Source organism: Hevea brasiliensis, chromosome 6 (genome assembly GCF_030052815.1).
Source record: "Hevea brasiliensis isolate MT/VB/25A 57/8 chromosome 6, ASM3005281v1, whole genome shotgun sequence".
In the NCBI taxonomy this organism is placed as follows: domain Eukaryota; kingdom Viridiplantae; phylum Streptophyta; class Magnoliopsida; order Malpighiales; family Euphorbiaceae; genus Hevea; species Hevea brasiliensis.
In genome coordinates, this window is record NC_079498.1 from 12,732,613 (window position 1) to 12,753,033 (window position 20,421).

Consider the following 20,421-nt stretch of genomic DNA (forward strand, 5'->3'; position numbering starts at 1 on the left):
AGACTCCATCCAAAAAAACACCTATTAAATACATGGGTCTCACATATTTGTGTGTTGATTTCATGATAAACCGGGTCTAGGTAGGAATTTCCTTGAAGATATAAAGTTAAAGTGGATTAATTTCATATGTCAAATTAATACATAATTAATGGATTTATTAACATTTGCAAAAAGGAAATTTCGCTGAAGCCTTCTCAACATAAGTGATTTGATGTTGATGGTTGATTGTTAATATCAGAGATTTCTATAAATAACTCTCAATGAAGCTAAAGCTCTTCACTTGCCCATGAAATAATCCATCTCCTTAAATTTTTGTACTATAATAGACCTAACTTGAAATAGTCACCAAAGCCACAATGTGCTTGCTCACGAAATCACTTTCCAAGTTAGTCCAAGCCCTGCTTATTCTCATATTTCTATCTTCTATATCTTCCTTCATCAATTCTTTTGCTTTTGTTGCAACTGCAGTCTGTGCTGAGGCGAAGAGTGATGAACCAGCGAAAAGTGGGAAGGAAGCTGATTCTCTCTTAAAATGGAAAGCCAGTCTCGACAACCAAAGCCAATCTATTTTAGATTCTTGGGTTGGCAGCAGGCCTTGCAATTGGGTTGGGGTCACTTGTGATACATCTGGAAGTATCACTAATTTGAGCCTCAATCATTTAGGTTTGAGAGGTACGCTTCATAGATTCAATTTTTCAGTCTTTGCCAACCTTTTAAGTCTTGAGATTTCGAACAACTCATTGCATGGGATCCTTCCATCGCATATCTGTAACCTCTCCAAAATTTACTTATTAGACTTGTCCAGTAATCATCTCATAGGAAATATTCCATCTGAGATAGGTATGCTAAGTTCTCTTTCTGAGCTCCATTTGTCACATAACAATCTCATAGGTTTAATCCCTACTTCCATGATAAACTTGGAAAATCTATCCATTCTCTACTTGTGGGGTAATAAACTCTCTGGTTCCATACCTGTAGAGATTGGGTTCTTAGAATTTTTAAAAAAACTTGATCTATCAAGTAACGGTTTAACTGGTGCAATCCCTTCTTCTATTGGACACTTGAGAAATTTATCAATTCTTGCACTTTTTGACAACAAACTCTCAGGATCCATTCCCCATGAAATTGGGTTGCTTAGTTCCCTTTCTATACTCTCTTTGCAAGAAAACAATCTCACAGGTTCAATCCCTACTTCCATAACAAACTTGGGAAATCTATCCATTCTCTACTTGTGGGGTAATAAACTCTCTGGTTCCATACCTTCAGAAATTGGGTTCTTACAATCTTTGAAAAAACTTGACCTATCAAGTAATGCTTTAACTGGTGCAATCCCTTCTTCCATTGAAAACTTGAGAAATTTATCAGTTCTTGCACTTTTTGACAACAAACTCTCAGGATCCATTCCCCATGAAATGGGGAAGCTTAGGTCTCTTTCTGAACTCTCCTTGCAGTTAAACAATCTCACAGGTTCAATCCCTACTTCCATAACAAACTTGGGAAATCTATCCATTCTCCGATTATGGGGTAACAAACTTTCTGGTTTTATACCTTCAGAAGTTGGGTTCTTAAAATCTTTAAAAACACTTGACTTGTCAAGTAATGTTCTATCCGGACCAATCCCTCCTTCCATTGGAAAATTGAGAGAGTTATCAATTCTTTACCTTTTTGACAACAAACTCTCAGGATCCATCCCCCATGAACTTGGGATGCTTAGTTCTCTTTCTGAGATGTCTTTGCAGAAAAACAATCTCACAGGTTCAATCCCTACCTCCATAACAAACTTGAAAAATCTATCCATTCTCTACTTGTGGGGTAATAAACTCTCTGGTTCCATACCTTCAGAAATTGGGTTCTTACAATCTTTAAAAGAACTTGACCTATCAAGTAATGCTTTAACTGGTGCAATCCCTTCTTCCATTGGAAACTTGAGAAATTTATCAATTCTTACACTTTTTGACAACAAACTCTCAGGATCCATTCCCCATGAAATAGGGAAGCTTAGGTCTCTTTCTGAACTCTCCTTGCAGTTAAACAATCTCACAGGTTCAATCCCTACTTCCATAACAAACTTGGGAAATCTATCCATTCTCCGATTACGGGGTAACAAACTTTCTGGTTTTATACCTTCAGAAGTTGGGTTCTTAAAATCTTTAAAAACACTTGTATTGTCAAGTAATGTTCTATCCGGACCAATCCCTCCTTCCATTGGAAAATTGAGAGAGTTATCAATTCTTTCCCTTTTTGACAACAAACTCTCAAGATCCATCCCCCATGAACTTGGGATGCTTAGTTCTCTTTCTGTGATGTCTTTGCAGAAAAACAATCTCACAGGTTCAATCCCTACCTCCATAACAAACTTGGAAAATCTATCCATTCTCTACTTGTGGGGTAATAAACTCTCTGGTTCCATACCTTCAGAAATTGGGTTCTTACAATCTTTAAAAGAACTTGACCTATCAAGTAATGCTTTAACTGGTGCAATCCCTTCTTCCATTGGAAACTTGAGAAATTTATCAATTCTTACACTTTTTGACAACAAACTCTCAGGATCCATTCCCCATGAAATAGGGAAGCTTAGGTCTCTTTCTGAACTCTCCTTGCAGTTAAACAATCTCACAGGTTCAATCCCTACTTCCATAACAAACTTGGAGAATCTATCCATTCTTCGGTTGTTTTCTAACCAGCTCAATGGTTCCCTACCTTTGGGATTCAATAATCTTACTCGTTTGAAGTCATTGCAATTGTTTGGAAATGAGTTCACTGGTCATTTGCCAGAAGATGTATGCCTTGGAGGGTTACTTGTAAATTTCTCTGCTTCCTTTAATCATTTCTCAGGTTCGATCCCCAAAACCTTGAGAAACTGTACTAGCTTATTCAGACTTAGGCTTGATTGGAATCAATTAACAGGGAACATTTCAGAAGATTTAGGGATATACCCACATTTGAATTACATGGATTTGAGTAACAATAGATTGCATGGGGAGCTTTCAGGGAAATTGGGACAGTGGAAAAACATCGCAAGCCTAAAATTTTCGAACAACAATATCTCTGGTAGCATACCACCCGAGCTTGGAAATGCTACTCAATTGCATTTGATTGACCTTTCATGGAATCATTTGCAAGGGCAAATTCCTAAAGAATTGGCGAAGTTGAAGCTATTCAAAATTTGTCTTAGTAATAACAATCTTTCTGGTATTGTTCCTTTAGATTTCAAGGGGCTATCCAATCTGGCTGAACTTAATTTGGCAGCAAATAATCTAAGTGGTTCAATTCCTGGACAATTTGGAGAACTTTCAAATTTATTGTTCTTGAATTTGAGTTATAATGAATTTACAGGCAGTATTCCGCATGAGTTAGGAAGTCTACATTTTCTAGAAGTTCTTGATCTTAGTCACAATTTGTTGATGGGAAATATGCCACAACAACTTGGGCAACTGAGAACTCTAGAAGTGTTGAATCTCTCTTATAACATGCTTTCTGGTCTGATTCCAACCACTTTTGATGATTTGTGGGGCTTGACTGCTGTGGATATATCCTACAATGAGTTAGAAGGTCCTATTCCTAATGTTAAAGCCTTCCGTGAGGCTCCCTTTGAGGCATATAGAAACAATAAAGGCTTATGTGGCAATGCTAGTAGTTTAAAGGCTTGTACATCTATCGAAAGTGGTAAAAACACTCGGACAAAGAGCAAAAAAGTTGTCATTCTGATTGTACTTCCTGTTTTAGCCACTCTGTGTCTGGCATTCTTGATTGGAGGTCTCCTGATTCTTCTTCCACTTAGGAAAAGAAAAGCCCAGTCAAAAAATACAGATATGTTGGTGATACCTGGTCATGATCAGGAATTACAGTATGAAAATATCATTGAGGCCACTGAGGATTTCAACTCCAACTATTGCATTGGAGCAGGTGGATGTGGAGTCGTTTATAAAGTTGTGCTGCCATCAGGTCGAGTGTTTGCCGTTAAAAAACTTCATCCATTACAGGAAGACAAGTCAAGCAACTTGAAAGCTTTCGAAAGAGAGATTCAAGTGTTGTTAGACATTCGGCATCGAAATATTGTGAAGTTACATGGTTTTTGTTTGCATTCAAAGCACTCTTTTTTGGTTTATGAGTTCGTGGAAAGGGGGAGTCTGAGAAGCATTTTAGCCAGTGAAGAGCAAGCATCAAAATTAGATTGGATCAAAAGGCTAAATATTGTCAAAGGGGTGGCCAATGCTTTATCTTATATGCACCACAATTGCTCTTTTCCAATCATTCATCGGGACATTTCCAGCAATAACATCCTTTTGGATTTAGAATACGAGCCTCGCATATCTGATTTCGGCACAGCTAGGCTTTTATTGCCCGACTCATCCAACAGAACCTCATTTGCTGGTACCTTTGGATACATAGCTCCAGGTACGTGCCTTGGTTCTATTATCACACACAAGCATTAAGGGCCCACTTTATTTCATACTAGCTAAATGTTTGCTCTATGCACAAATATAATAGAAATTAATTTTTTTTATATACCTAATTTAAATTTTATAAATTTCCAACAAAATTGCATTTTTTTTTACACTTTTGGCAATTTGTTTTCTAAGAAAAAACAAATTAGTTAACATATAAAATTAAAATATATCATCCCTTATAAAAATAAAAAAATGAAAATTTTTAAAAAAATATAAGTGTTATTATGATCAGTAGATAAATAATTATGAAAATATTCAAATTTAATTGAATAAATATAGTTACATATTTTGTAAATTTTAGTTATAACTTTACTATAAAACTAAATTATTTTTATTTTAAATAATAACACCAATTAAACTAAAGTCGTTCTTGAAATTTTATGGATTAAGAAATAATGAAAAATTACATCTGAATTTTCTAAATGTTTTGATTTAGTGATTTCTAGCCATAATGTTATTAGGAATATATCTAAAAAATTAACATATCATTTGCATGATTGGACATTTTTTTTTACAGAATTAGCCTACACAATGCAAGTGAATGAAAAATGTGATGTCTATAGTTTTGGGGTGGTAACACTGGAGTTAGTAATGGGAAAACATCCAAGCAACCTCATCTCATCTCTTTGGTCATCTACATCTTCCTCATCACCGAATGATCAGCATAAATTGTTAAAGGATGTGATGGACCAACGTCTTCCACTTCCTCAAAATCAAGTCGCAGAGGATGTTGCCTACATTACCATGTTAGCATTTTCATGCTTGCATATCAATCCCAAATCTCGGCCTACAATGCAACAAGTTTCCTTGAAGCTGATTCCTAAGTGTCCTCTAATTTCAAAGCCATTTTCCACATCAAAATTAAAAGAATTGTTTCTCGAAAGTAGTGCCAACATTTGAATATTTTCTTCCAGGTCTGTATAGGTGTGTCTGTCGAGTGTTCCTTTCCTTTCATATTTTCTCCCTTTGCAATATATTTCTTTGGCTTGTGTTTCATTGTATTAACTAGCTAGTGCTAGATTTAATAGTTGATTTGCCCCACGTGCTGTGGTGCTAATGATTTTATTTTAGAATCTAACTCTAAAATTGCAGTGTCCTGGATTTTATATCCAAATAATGCTCCTTGGCATCTAGCAGCAATCGTAAATTCCATTGTTAATAATCTGTCAACTCTACTGCATGTGGTGATCCAACATATTTTCAGGGAAGCAAATAATGCTGTAGATATTTTAGCCAAACAGGGAGCATCACGATCTGAAGATTTCATTGCTTAATTTTGAGTTCTTGCCTTAGGTTTTCAGGTTCAGTTATGTGTTTTGTTGTTGTACTTTTCGGTTGGGCTGTGAAGTTTTGGGTGCTTGTATTTGTGCTATTTTGATTATAATTTCTGCTCAACGTGGTCTTGGTTGTCTATACCTCTCATTCCAGGTTTTTTTCACTTAGCATACTGTATCTTAGTTTGGGCGTATCGAGATGACCTATTAGCCAGGTTTTAGTTAGATATGCTCTTGCTAAGGTTTTCCTAGATTTTATTGATAATAAAATTAATGTTTATAAGAAAATATTCTTACTTCTTTCTAGGGCAATTTGGCTTTAGTAGATCACCAATCTCTTGGAGATAAAATTTTATTAAACAAAAATTGCCTAATTATTTAATTAATTTTCAGTTCTGTGAAGTTTAAAATTTTTTACGTCTGACTTCCATTAATAGAACATATATATAAACTATAGCCAAAATACAAAGTTTTTCCTAACAATTAACTAGTTGAATATAAGGAGCTATTAACATAGACTTCTCAAACAACTAATATAAACAACATAAATCAGAAAGCAAGCCTTTTAATAGTAAATAAGCTCATCACTAAAAGCTTTAGTAATGGATTAACAGTGACGGATTAACATGGTTAAACTTTTAGTGGCAGATTAAAGCAATCACTAATTAGCAATAGACAATTCCGTCATTGATGCATGAAATCAATAAAATTTTTTTTTTGTCGATGATCCGTCACTGATCCATTATTAATTTAGTAATTTAGTTTTCATTCCATCGTTCATCCATTGTTAATTTTTGCTATTACTATATTATAATTTGTTGCTAGTCAATCATATCGTTGATACTGAAAAATTGTCAAAATACTCCATATCCCAAAAAATATTTCTGTGTTAATTGTTCAATACACTAATACATCTACCATAATCAATTACAATAGTATTATATTACATAATATATATATATATATATATATATATATATATATATATATATATATATATATATATATGTTAAAATAAAATAGTTCATACAAAATTAACAACTAAATATTAAGATCATACATTAAATGAAAATACTTCATACAAAGGAAGAAGATACATCCTGCATTACATCAAAACCACTAGGGTGAAAAACTTGTTCTCCACAATTTTCTAAAGCTTAACCCAAATGGTAATAGCTCTTTGATATCTCGTTGCGTGGAAAGAATTGGACATGCTTAAGAGCATGTGTAGCAAGCCACTGAGCATCCACCATTTTAAAAGCCAAGCAAAACAGTACAACAGAAGCTCCTTCATCTTATGCAATTGCAAATGTAAAATCATGAAAAAGAAAAAAAAAAAAAAGCATAACATCAAGCCAAAGCCAAGTAAAAGGCAGGATTGAAGTAAGGCAGCCTATGGAAGGCTCTTGTCATTCAATCTACATATGAAGAAAAAAAAAAAAAAAACAACACAATACCAAGCCAAACCAAAACAATAGCGACAATTTTCAGTCCAAAAAAACAAAACTTTACTCTGCTTCTTTCCTTAGAAAACCAACAAATTGGTGTCGGATATATTTCTTGAGGGCCTGTAAAATTGAGAGACTGTTAGAAGGTGCCCTAATTGCTACAAATAAGAATTTAGAAGAGGAAAGGTTATCTCCGGTAATATTGAAAAGATGTTGCCAACAACTTCTATCAACTTTGAATTTTATGTTATCTTTTTGAATTTTGAATTTGTAACTTTAGCAAATTTTGGGTTAATTTCACCTGTTTTCCTTTACTTTAGGTGTTGTATCAGTAGTGTCTCTCAACTTTAATTTACATCATCAAATTCTTAGAACTTTAATTTAAGTATAATTAAAATCCCTATGAGCTACTATTACCAGTTTAAATGCTAACTTATAGGTAAATTTCACTCATCATTCTTCAACTTAAATAAGAGTTCTATAAACATCTCTCGATCAACTTTAAATTGGATCACAAAAATTCCTATACTTCAATTTAATATATAAATAATTTTTCATACAAAATGTGCTTAATGATATTTTAAAATTGGATAGATTATTTTGCTAATATAGGAAAGAGTGATATATATATATATATATATATATATATATATATATATATATATATATATATATATACTATTTCTAAAATTACAATTTTATTTTAAATAAATAGAAAATAAATAAATAAAAATTTAAAATTTTAAACTAACTACAAATGTTTTAAAGAAAAATTATATAACCATAATTTATGATTTACTAAAAATATTATATAAAAATTTCAAAGAAAAATATGTTAAATTGAAATTAGAAATTTTTCAATATAAATTAAAGTTGTAGACGATTGTAATACATCTAAATTAAAAGAAGGTGAGTGAAATTTAGCCTTAATTTAACCTATAAATCGATAATAGTAGCTCGCATGAATTTTAATGATACTTAAATTGAAGTTTAGGAATTTTTATGATAAAAATTGAAATTGAAAAATGTTATTGATACAACCACCAAGTTAAGGAACAATGAGTGAGATTAACTTACAGATTTTAGCAAGTAATGTCATGATATATAGGGTAAAATACAATTAAGTCCTTGAAGTTCAGCAAAACCTTCAAGTTAGTCCCTGATTTAAGTTGGGTAACGATTTGGTCCTTAAATTTTACGTTGATTACCAAATTAGTCCTTTTGTTAAGTTTTAGTCTAATTTGTCATTAGTTAAAGAAAAAGTCCACTTGTCAAGTGAAAAAAAAAAAAAAATTAAAGGCAGAAATGCCCTTTGGCTGGGTTTTCCTGTCATGGAAATAATGAGACCAAGCCGAGGAAAGCAATCTTCATCCACCGACCTACTTCTTTCTTCAACATCGCCCCACCTACCACCTAGAGGTACTACCTCCGTTCACATTCCTTTGACAATATACCTATAAGCTAGAAGATTGCATAATTCCGAGTAACTTTGGCAATTTTTTAGCTAGTTTCTCTTTAGAATCGATTTTTCTAAAAATTAACTTTTTAACTTAAAACGTCCCAAAGTTTTCTTAAATAAACCACGTCAAAACCCTCCCAAAATCTTCCCAAACCTTCCCCACCTTGCCCTCATCATTCCGATTCTGACCACCAAAACTCATTTCCTTCTTTTTTTTATAAAAAAAAAAAAAAAAACCCCTACCCTTTTCACCTTCTCAAAGCCCCTGCCTTCCATCGATATATGTTGAGAACCTACCTCCCCACTCTATTGTTCAAGGGCTATAGAGAGCCTTTTTCAAGTTTGGTGCCATTCTAGACATTTACACTCTAAATAAACTGTACGAGAAAGGACGCAGATTTGGGTTCTCAGAGTACCTTCAATGTCTGTGGTGCAATATCTTCTACACGTCCTTAACAAAATTTGGATAGGTTCCTTTAAACTTAGGGCATTTATCTCAAAGTTTACCATAGACAAACATCCTGATCCCAGTTGCAGTAAACTTCATAATAGGCAAGATCCTTTTATTAGTCTAACTTCCATGGATGGCGATAAAGCTTTTGACATTTGCTCGGGTAAACCTAGGAAGTCCAAATATTCGGAACATCAAGTTTTGAATGGTGGTCGATATAATATTACAAATGCAATTGAGACAGCAAACTTGGCTTGGCTATCTCATGGGGCAATTGCTTTCTTGAAAGATATTCACTCTCTTGACACTCGTCAATCGCAATTCATGTTGGAAGGAGTTTTCTCCATTGATGTTAAACCATTTGGTGGTAAAATGATTTTACTCATCTTTGATAGTAAAGACATTATAAATGGTTTTTTGGCAAGTTCTTACGATTGGCTCCAATAATGGGCATATGACGTCCAACCTTGGCAGCGCTATCACTCTGCTTCGTATAGATTGATCTGGCTTACTCTCCATGGAGTTCCCCTCCATGCATGTCTGAAGATTTTTTCAATTGGTTAGGGAGTCAGTGTGGTAAGTTTGTCTCTATGGACAGTCCCACCCAGTCCAAATAAGGTTAGATTTTGCAATTGTCTTAGTGTTAACAAGTTGCCAAGGCCGAACTAATAAACTTATCTCTGTTGATATTGAGAATATCCGATATTAGATTCAAGCTTTTGAGGAAATTTGCTCTGAGCTCTTTCAATTGGCTATTGATGTCCACCACCCAGTTCCTTCTTCTCCATCTACGGAAGAAGGTTGTAATGCATTAAGAGATGATATCAGCAGCTCTAATAATGGCCTAGTTAATGGTGCAATGGATGGTACAGCTTCCTGGACGATTTCCCATAGTTCCTCCTCTGGAACAGATAATATCATGCGTGATAATTTCTTAGCCTGCATGGCACAGCCAAGCATCCACTCCCCTCTCTCTTCTGTTGAGCATGCTCATTGTTGTAGAGCTACTATTATAGCTAATGATGATTCAACTCTATAATAATAAGCACACAAATCTAAGGCACACACACAAATCTAAGGCACACACAGTATAGAAAAGAGAATAAGAATAACACAGAATTTAACGTGGTTTGACCGTAAAGTCTATGTCTATGAGCAAAACAAGAGAGAAAGTTCTACTATGATGAAAAGAGCAAGATACAATCACTCAGAACTCTCAAACATTAATCCCGGTATGTTTTCCGAATATCTCATAAAGGTATAATATTACAATATTTATATCGGTCCATACCGTGAAAGCGTTGCCCTCGCACCCTCGAAGAGATCAATGGTGAGCTTCAGGCCCGGGCCTATCAGCCCGTGCCTTCTGCTACTGCCACATATCTCAATTTTTATCCCAATCGAGTCACAATGCAAAGCTTTCAGGTCGGGTCATAATTTAGGTCCATGAAAAATGTATTAAAAATTCAAGCCATATAAAAATAACAATTCATCCCCTTGGGTTGAATTCCCCCCCATCATCAACAAAATAAATAGAAGCACTCTGTCTTGCCATATGCCCTCACAAGGGCACTACTGAGCACTACAAACACCAACCAAGTCTAGGCAATGTCTAAACTTGCTGATTGAGACTCCCTTGATCATCATATCTACTAGATTATCATGTGTAGAGACTTTCTACACAACTACAGTCCCCTGAGATATAATGTCTCGAATGAAGTGATATCTTACATCAATGTGCTTAGTTCGTTCATGGTATATTTGATTCTTTATGAGATATATTGTACTCTGGCTGTCACAAAACACTGTTGACTTGTTCTGTATCAATCCAAGATTACCCACCAAATCTTGTAACCATAAAGCTTCCTTTACTACCTCTGCTAAGGCCATTTATTTAGCCTTTGTGGTAGACAAAGCAACTATAGCTTGTAATGTTGCCTTTCAATTGATAGCACTTTCATAGAGAGTAAACGAATGACCTGTTAAAGATCTCCTCTTCTCTAAGTCCCCTGCAAAATTTGAATTCACATAACTACCAACTAAATCACTCTTCTTGGCCCTGTCAAATGTTAGACTAACATCTATAGTACCCTTCAAATACCTCAGAATCCATTTCACTACTTACCAATGCTCTTTCCCAGGACATGCCATGTATCTACTCACAACACAAACGGCATGTGAAATGTCAGGTCGTGTGAAAACCATAGCATACATGATGCTGCCAACAGCACTCGAATAGGGAATATTAGACATGTGCTCTATCTCCTCATCTGTTTTTGATGACATGTCTATAAATAACTTGAAATGGGTAACAAAAGGAACATTCACAGGCTTAGTATTATTCATGTTGAAACGCTTAAGCACTTTCTCAACATAGGACTGTTGAGACAAGAAAAGCTTCCCAACACTTTTATTCCTAGCAATTTCCATTCCCAGTATTTTCTTTGCAGTACCCAAATCCTTTATCTCAAACTCATCACTCAACTGCTTTTTTAGAATGTTAATTTGTGACATGCTTTTAGTAGCAATAAGCATGTCATCCACATACAATAGCAAATAGACAAAGAAATCATCTAAAAGCTTCTTATGATACATGACTTTTAAGTAGTGTGAATACATGACTTTAAATGAAACTTGCCAGTGTGGCTGATAGCGATGAGGAGATTGAATTATTAAGTGAGATTATTGATCAATCAAAATATATAATTCAAATTTAATTACCTAGAATCAGAACAAAGTTTGATAATTGAGAAAAGATTATTAAATTAAAAGTAATAAATAAAATTCAAAAATTAAAATATTTAACTTTTTTAGTTAAAACTACTGACAAAAAATTCTGAAGATTACACAATTTTTTAAAATTTATTATATATATATATATATATATATATATATATATGTGTGTGTGTGTGTGTGTGTGTGTGTGTGTGTGTGTGTTGATACATACATTTTGCGTAGTCAATTAGGTTTAATTTAATGGCCATTTTATTTATTTGTTAGTCACTTTTAGCTAATTTTATTCGTTATTTAGATAGTTTTTCATAATTGTCAAATTTTGGATTAAATTGTAATTTTTGCTTTGTTTTATAGGTAAAATGGTATTTTTGAGGGACTAAAAAGTAATTGCACCAGTGAGCAATGATTCTCAGAGCCAAAATTATCAAAATAAAGCTTAAAAGTTGAAGAATGCAAAGTGGCAAAAATGTGCATAACCTACTGCATAAGTTGTGCAGTTCTGCACAGGGAGAAGAAGCAATTTTCCAAACCTGCCGAAATCTGCATAAGTTACCACATAACTTATGCAGATTCATGCCCTGCTTATGCAACTTCACGGAAAACTGCACAACTTATGCAGTCTCGCACCCTGCTTATGCAGCTTCACGGAAAGAGCACCCAAACTTGCCGAAATCTGCACAACCAGCTGCATAACTTATGCAGTCTCACGCCTCACTTATGCAACATCACGGGAAGCACCTGGAATTACCAAATTTACTCAGAATCTGCATAGGAAGCTTGCATAACTTGTGCAAGTCTTCATAATGAGCTGGCAAAAGAATTTTTATACATAAATCCCTTCCTCAAACACACCATTTTTAGGGTTATTTATCAAAAAGTATAAATAGTGCCCTTACCTCATTTTTGGCCATAAGAAGAAAGAGAGGAAGACAGAAAAAGGGGCAGAAAAACAGAGAAGCAGTCGACTTCCATTCTTGGGGAGCAGAATCCAACTTCTTCTTCTCTTCTTTACCATTTTCTACATTTCTCTTATCGGGTTTCTTTAGTTTTAGTTTATTTTCATGATTTATTTCCTCTTTTACTTAGAATTTCTTGTGTTAAACATGGATTGTGAGTAGTTTTCTTTGATTCTGGAGTAAGGGATGTAATATTTTAGTTATTTTTTTGGATTTGAATTGGGTTAGTCCCAATTTAATGAAATTTATGAGGTTTAATCCATTTCTTGTGTGCTTATTTACATGCTTAATGAAGGGCCCCATTAAGTTATGTTCTTAATCCTTGGTTGAAGCACCAAAAGGAGAAAACCAAGTGATAGTTAATCAAGAAATTGGACTTAATTAACTTAGATCTAGAAATAGACTGAGTGTTAAGAGGGTTTTAATAGATTAATTAAAGAAACTAATGGGTCTTGGTTAATTTTAACTCCACGAAAGTAGGATTAAGTTAATTAAGGCACTCTTTGTCTCACTCGAAAGATTTTTCAAAGGATTTTAGAATTAATCTCCTTTAAACTCATAAATTTCACTGAGCATACATGATTTGCTTTTGTGGATAAATGCAACTTTCTGATTGTAGTGCAGTGGTATTGGTTCTTGCTAAGCTTAAAATGTGATTAATGTCAAGCTGCAGGTTTTGAGTTGAAATGATATTGCTCACAAGTTTTTGTGCAGAAATTTTTGCTATCATGAACTTGAATGTGCAACTAATTTGGATTTGCATATGTTGATGAATTTTTATGTTAACTTTTAATGATTCATTCAATTTTTTGGCGAAAAATTCTCATTTTTAATGAAGTTTAAACATTAAAAGTCATTTTCCCTTGCAATTTCCAAATTTACAAATTGATTTTATCAACTTTTGTTTCTGCTGAATTGTGCATAGGCAAACTGCACAACTTGTGCAGTTTTTATACTTCATTTTTGTCCTGTTTCTCATTTCTGTTGAAACCTGCACAACTTAGTGCATAACTTATGCAGTTTCGCATCACTCAACTTCCTGTTATTTCATTTTTGCCAAAACTTGCATAAGGACCTGCATAACTTGTGCACCATCACCTCCATCCCAGCCACCACCTCAACAGCAGCACCCCCATCCAGTTTAGCAACAGACTCTTTAGAGAAGGGCAAAGCCATAAAAATAGATTGATTCTTGATCTATTCTTGTTTAGCTTCTAGTAGTTTCCCTTTATATACAGTGTTTACATTTTTATAGTTGTTGGAACAAATTTAACTTGCTTTGATTTAGTTTGCTGAACAAATTGAATGGATGGTAACTTTGGCTTTTCACTGTTGCTTTATGATTGTGAGCTCCAATTGTGCATACTAGTGTATATTCCTTCTTGACCCACAATTCTTTTCATTTTTTCTATTATATAATTTTGCAGCAGTTTTTAGTCCACTGCACAACTTGTGCAGTTGTTTATGCAACTCATTTAAAGGTTTTATATGCTGCATAACTTGTGTAGCCTGCTTATGCACTTATTTTATAGAACACTCTTATTGCATAATTTATGCAATCTGCTTATGCAACATGCATTATGCACTTTAAGCTGCTAAATCACTATCCAGTGCCAGGTAACCTTTCATCTTTGCTTTTCATTTCACTAATACCTGGTTATTCATTTTTAACTTGAATTTCATTATGCACTACCTTAGACATTGAGGACAATGTCCTATTTTGAGTTTGGAGGTATGCATTAATGTTTTAATTTTGATTTTTGCAAAAAGTTTTCACATTTTAATATAGGAAATCCACAAAAAAAAAAAAAAAATTCATTCCATTTCATTAGCATACATATACATTGTAAATAGATTGCATACATTATATTGTACATATATACATACATTACACATTATCTAGGAATCATACCATATAGATATTACAAAGAGATTTGTTTTATTTAGTTAATGCATTGCTCAATTTTTTTTTAGGAATCATGCATTTATAAAATAAAATTTTTGCCAAGTCCTTTGAGTTATAGGAAGTTACTTTATGAGAGTGATTTGACTTACCTTTAGTTGGGTTTGTGGATTGAAAGTTTCCTAAGAGGTGCAAAGTTTTGAAGTGTTTGTCGTTTGCCTATATCTTCTTAGCCAAAAAGCCACCCAACTAGTCATTTAGAGATGGAAGTGTTTAGAGTGAGCTATAGGATAAAAAGTAGTCAAGTGATGTCTCACCAATCCTAGAACAAATTTTCTAAACCTTTCGAGGTGAAATACCAGCTTGTACTTGAAAAGAGAGATGATTAGGCATTCTTTGATTTAAACCTTCTCATTTAAAACCTTTGGACTTTTTCCTAATTAAAATTAACCCTTGCAAACTCCTTTGAGCCTTTATATTCCTAATTTTTCTTGAAACCCTTATTGCTACCTAGCCAATGAACCAAACACTCCAACCCTTTTCATGAGAATAATTATTTATAATATTAGGTACACTATAAAAAAAAAAGAGAAAAAAAATAATAATAAAAGGGAGAAGAAATGCTTATCATGATGTAAAAATGCTAGTATACTTTTCATTATTATCATTCAAATTAAAAGAAATACACCCAAAGTAATTAAAGGAAATGAGTTTGGGGGTGGTATTTTTAGGGACAATCATCAAGAGAAGATACAAGATACAAGCTTAAAGTATCAAAGTGTCCCTCCATTTTATGTATTTTGTAAAATATGCTAGCAATTGAAAATTCTCATTGTGTATTTCTCTCCTCTTTATATATAAAAAAGAAAAAAAAAAGAGAAAAAGAAAAAAAAGAGAAAAAAAGGGTAATAAGAGGTGTACCTTATGTTTTCAAGATTGAAAATATTCTCATGCTTTGAATCCTTTTTACCCTTTTTCTTCTTAGCCTCATTTTGAACCCCATAGCCCCATTACATTCCTAAAAAGACATTTGATCTCTTGATAGTACTTGCTACATTAGTGGAGATAGGAGTAGGGAATTTATCTATGGGATTAGAAATTTATTCATTCACTCATTAAATTCCATCATTCTATATAGAGACACTTTGGCTATTGATTGTTCTAGAATTCTTTTTGAGCATGACTCTCTCTTTTGATTGGTTGGTTTAAGAATTTTGGATGATAATTGACTTAATGGCTAAGCGGTGAAAGCTTGGCTAAGCATTAGATTCTTTGCATCTTGAAGGATGGTTATATGGATTGTTGGTATGGCTAAAGGTATGTTAAGTTACTTTAATAGTTGATTTTTCATAGCTCTTTGGACAAGGCACCCCCTAAAATTGCATTATATTTTTAAAGTTTGCTTGAAGATAAGCAAAGATTTGAGTTTGGGGGTATTTGATACATACATTTTGCGTAGTCAATTAGGTTTAATTTCATGGCCATTTTATTTATTTGTTAGTCACTTTTAGCTAATTTTATTCGTTATTTAGATAGTTTTTCATAATTGTCAAATTTTGGATTAAATTGTAATTTTTGCTTTGTTTTATAGGTAAAATGGTGTTTTTGAGGGACTAAAAAGTAATTGCACCAGTGAACAATGATTTTCAGAGCCAAAATTATCAAAATAAAGCTTAAAAGTTGAAGAATGCAAAGTGGCAAAAATGTGCATAACCTACTGCATAAGTTGTGCAGTTCTGCACAGGGAGAAGAAGCAATTTTCCAAACCTGCCGAAATCTGCATAAGTTACGACATAACTTGTGCAGATTCATGCCCTGCTTATGCAACTTCACGGAAAACTGCACAACTTATGCAGTCTTGCACCCTGCTTTTGCAGCTTCACGGAAAGAGCACCCAAACTTGCCGAAATCTGCACAACCAGCTGCATAACTTATGCAGTCTCACGCCTCACTTATGCAACATCACGGAAGCACCTGAAATTACAAAATTTACTTAGAATCTGCATAGGAAGCTTGCATAACTTGTGCAAGTCTTCATAATGAGCTGGCAAAAGAATTTTTACACATACATCCCTTCCTCAAACACACCATTTTTATGGTTATTTATCAAAAAGTATAAATAGTGCTCTTACCTCATTTTTGGCCATAAGAAGAAAGAGAGGAAGACAGAAAAAGGGGCAGAAAAATAGAGGAGCAGTTGACTTCCATTCTTGGGGAGCAGAATCCAGCTTCTTCTTCTCTTCTTTACCATTTTCTACATTTCTCTTATCGGGTTTCTTTAGTTTTAGTTTATTTTCATGATTTATTTCCTCTTTTACTTAGAATTTCTTGTGTTAAACATGGATTGTGAGTAGTTTTCTTTGATTCTGGAGTAAGGGATGTAATATTTTAGTTATTTTTGTGGATTTGAATTGGGTTAGTCCCAATTTAATGAAATTTATGAGGTTTAATCCATTTCTTGTGTGCTTATTTACATGCTTAATGAAGGGCCCCATTAAGTTATGTTCTTAATCCTTGGTTGAAGCACCGAAAGGAGAAAACCAAGTGATAGTTAATCAAGAAATTAGACTTAATTAACTTAGATCTAGAAATAGACTAAGGGTTAAGAGGGCTTGAATAGATCGATTAAAGAACCTAATAGGTTCTTGGTTAATTTTAACTCCATGAAAGTAGGATTAAGTTAATTAAGGCACTCTTTGTCTCACTCGAAAGATTTTTCAAAGGATTTTAGAATTAATCTCCTTTAAACCTATAAATTTCATGGATTGGGCTAGCTAGGGAAAATCCCACAATGACTTAAATATGAACCCTTAACTCCAGAATCGTCTTTTATCAATTATTGCTTGGAATTTTACTTTTGAGTGTTTAGTTTAATCTCATTTTATTAATTTTCATTATTAATATTATCAATTTCTTTATTTTGTGAATTATTAAATTAGTCATTGTTTGAATTAGTTTTGCATTTTCATACCTTATGCTTCAAATTCCTAAATTTCTTTTATTTATTTGATTAAAATACAATTTTAACATATTTTATTTTACATAAAAAATTCAATTGAAAACACAACTCTCCGTGGGAACGATATCTTTTTCTATACTACTTAAACGACCCATACACTTACGGTTGGGACACATCAAGTTTTTGGTGCCGTTGCCATGGAGTTGTTAGTTTAAGATTGAATTCTTGATTATTTTAGTTGTTTATAGTTTTATCTTTGTTATCTTTTCATTTTGTGTTTGTTTGTTCTTTTTTAGGTACTTTTAATCTTTTATGAGAAGAGCTAGAAGTACAAGGGACACATCCTTATTATTTAATCCTGAAATTGAGAAGTTTTATAGAGCCAACAAGAAAGAAACCAAAAGAAAAAAAGAAGCATTGAGAACAGCTGAAATTGAACAAGAAATGGCTGAAGAAAGAGTTGGAATCGGTGGTGATAATGCTGAAAATGATCAAAACGATGAAAATGCAGCCCAAGGTGAAGAGGTTGTAAATGCTAATGTGCCTAGGGGAAGTATGATGGATCATGCATTTCCTCGTTTTGATGACTTGAGAGAGAGTGTAGCCAGACCAAGAATTGATGCAAATAGCTACAAGATGGATTTTGGGGTTCTTCAAATGATTCAAAATTCCCAATTCGGGGGATATCCTTCTGAAAATCCACACACACATCTAAAAAAGTTTGCTATGATTTGTGATATGCAAAAACAACCTGGAGTATCTGATGATGCAGCAAGATTGAAGCTATTCCCATTCTCTTTGAAGGATAGAGCATTGGATTGGCTTGATTCTTTACCTCACAACTCTATTACAAATTGGGAGCAACTCACTGATGCATTTCTTGCCCAGTACTTTCCACCTGGAAAAACTCGAGAGTTGAGGAATCAAATGATTGCTTTTAGACCAAAAGAAGATGAGACTCTTTATGAGTCATGTATGAGATGGAAGGAGTTGGAGAGACAATGTCCACATCATGCCATTCCCAAATGGATGATAAACCAGAATTTTTACACAAATATCACTCCTGCTATCAGAGGAATCATTTATGCTCAAACTGGAGGGGAATTCATCATTAAGCATGAAGATGAAGCTTATGAGTTATTAGAGAAAATAGCAAAGAACAGTCATCTATGGAGTGGTCCAAGAGGGTCAACTCCAACTCAAAAAAGGCAAGTTGCTAGAATGTATGAGCTTGATCCATTCAACATGATCAATGCCAAATTTGATGCACTCACTAATGTCCTTGCCAAGAAAATGGAGGATTTAAGTATGCTAGTCAGTTCATCATCATGCTCTGGAAGTTCTCAACAAGTTGCTTATGCAGAAGGAACAATGAGCTGTGGAGTAGATTATCCTTCACATGCTTGGAGGAATCATCCCAATTTTTCCTGGGGGAATCAGCAAAATCAAGCTTCAACTCAGAACTTTCCACCAAAACAACAAGGGCATCAATACCAACAGCCTAGGCAACCACCACCTAGTTTTCAACAAAGGAATGCAAATCCTGCACCTTTACCAAGACAGCAAGAACAAAGTTTTACCACAGAGGCTTTATTATAACAAATTCTTGCTAATCAAACTAAGCATGATGAAGAGATGAGAGAGATGAAAGCAAGGCTGGAACAAATGCAAACACATAATAGGATGCTGGAAAATCAGATTGCACAACAAGCAAGCTCTTCAGGTACCAAATCAATGGGAAGACTTCCTAGTCAGATAGAAAATCCAAGGGAGCAGCATCATGCCATCACACTGAGGAGTGGTAAAATAATGCATAATGAGAACAGTGAAAAAGTTGAGAAGAGAGAAAATGAGAAAGATGTTGAGGGAAATGAAAAACAAGAGAGTGAAAAAGAGAGTGCAGAAAAAGGTAAAGAGGAGGTTGAAGAGAAAGAAGAGAAATACATACCTCCAGAGCCTTACAAACCACAGCTTCCCTTTCCATAGAGATTTCAAAAAGCCAAGCTTGATAAGCAATTTGGGAAGTTCTTAGAGATTGTGAAGAAGCTATATATAAATGTGCCTTTTATTGATGCTTTTTCCCAAATGCCTTTTTATGCTAAGTTTCTGAAAGAAATTCTCTCAAATAAGTGGAGACTTGAAGATTATGAAACTGTAGCCTTAACTGAGGAATGCAGTGCTATCCTCCAAAGGAAACTTCCTCCAAACCTTAAAGATCCAGGGAGTTTTTCAATTCCATGCCACATTGGGGAATCATGTTCTATAAAAGCTTTATGTGATTTAGGGGCTAGTGTAAGCCTTATGCCCCTCTCCATTTATGAGAAGCTCAACATGGGAGATCTTAAGCCAACCCACATTTCTCTTCAGTTGGCAGATAGATCAATTAAGTTTCCAGAAGGGATCTTGGAGAATGTACCACTGAAGGTTGGAAAATTCTACATCCCAGTTGACTTTGTCATTTTGGACATGGAAGAGGATTCTCATATGCCAATCATTTTGGGGAGGCCTTTCCTAGCTACAGCTGGTGCTTTAATTGATGTGAAAGGCGAAAAGCTTACTCTTAGAGTCAGAGAGGATCAGTTAGTCTTCAACATTGGCAATGACAAGAAGAAGCAACATGAAGATGTAGACTCTTTTTTGAGAATTGATATAGTTAATGAGTTAGCAAAAGAGCACTTTAGAAAGAGCTATCCAAAGGCTTCTCTTAAAAGTTGTCTTGTCCATGAAGGGACTATCAATGATGAAAATCCAAAAGAGGCTGCATTTGCACAATATTTAAAGAGT

At 34.1% G+C, this 20,421-nt stretch overlaps 1 protein-coding gene and 1 non-coding gene across 2 annotated transcripts; one reads left to right on the forward strand and one right to left on the reverse strand.

Annotated features, from left to right (window-relative positions):
- The first annotated feature begins 270 nt into the window (after positions 1-270).
- Positions 271-5,644, forward strand: LOC110667864 (probable leucine-rich repeat receptor-like protein kinase At1g35710). The gene is made up of 2 exons (XM_021828830.2): positions 271-4,398; positions 4,969-5,644. The coding sequence occupies exons 1-2, from the start codon at positions 357-359 to the stop codon at positions 5,349-5,351; spliced, it is 4,425 nt and encodes a 1,474-aa protein (XP_021684522.2). The 5' UTR covers positions 271-356; the 3' UTR covers positions 5,352-5,644.
- A 12,904-nt stretch (positions 5,645-18,548) lies between these two features.
- Positions 18,549-18,656, reverse strand: LOC131181150 (small nucleolar RNA R71). Its single transcript, XR_009149778.1, has one exon. It is a non-coding gene; the product is annotated as a small nucleolar RNA R71 (small nucleolar RNA).
- Between the last annotated feature and the right edge of the window lie 1,765 nt (positions 18,657-20,421).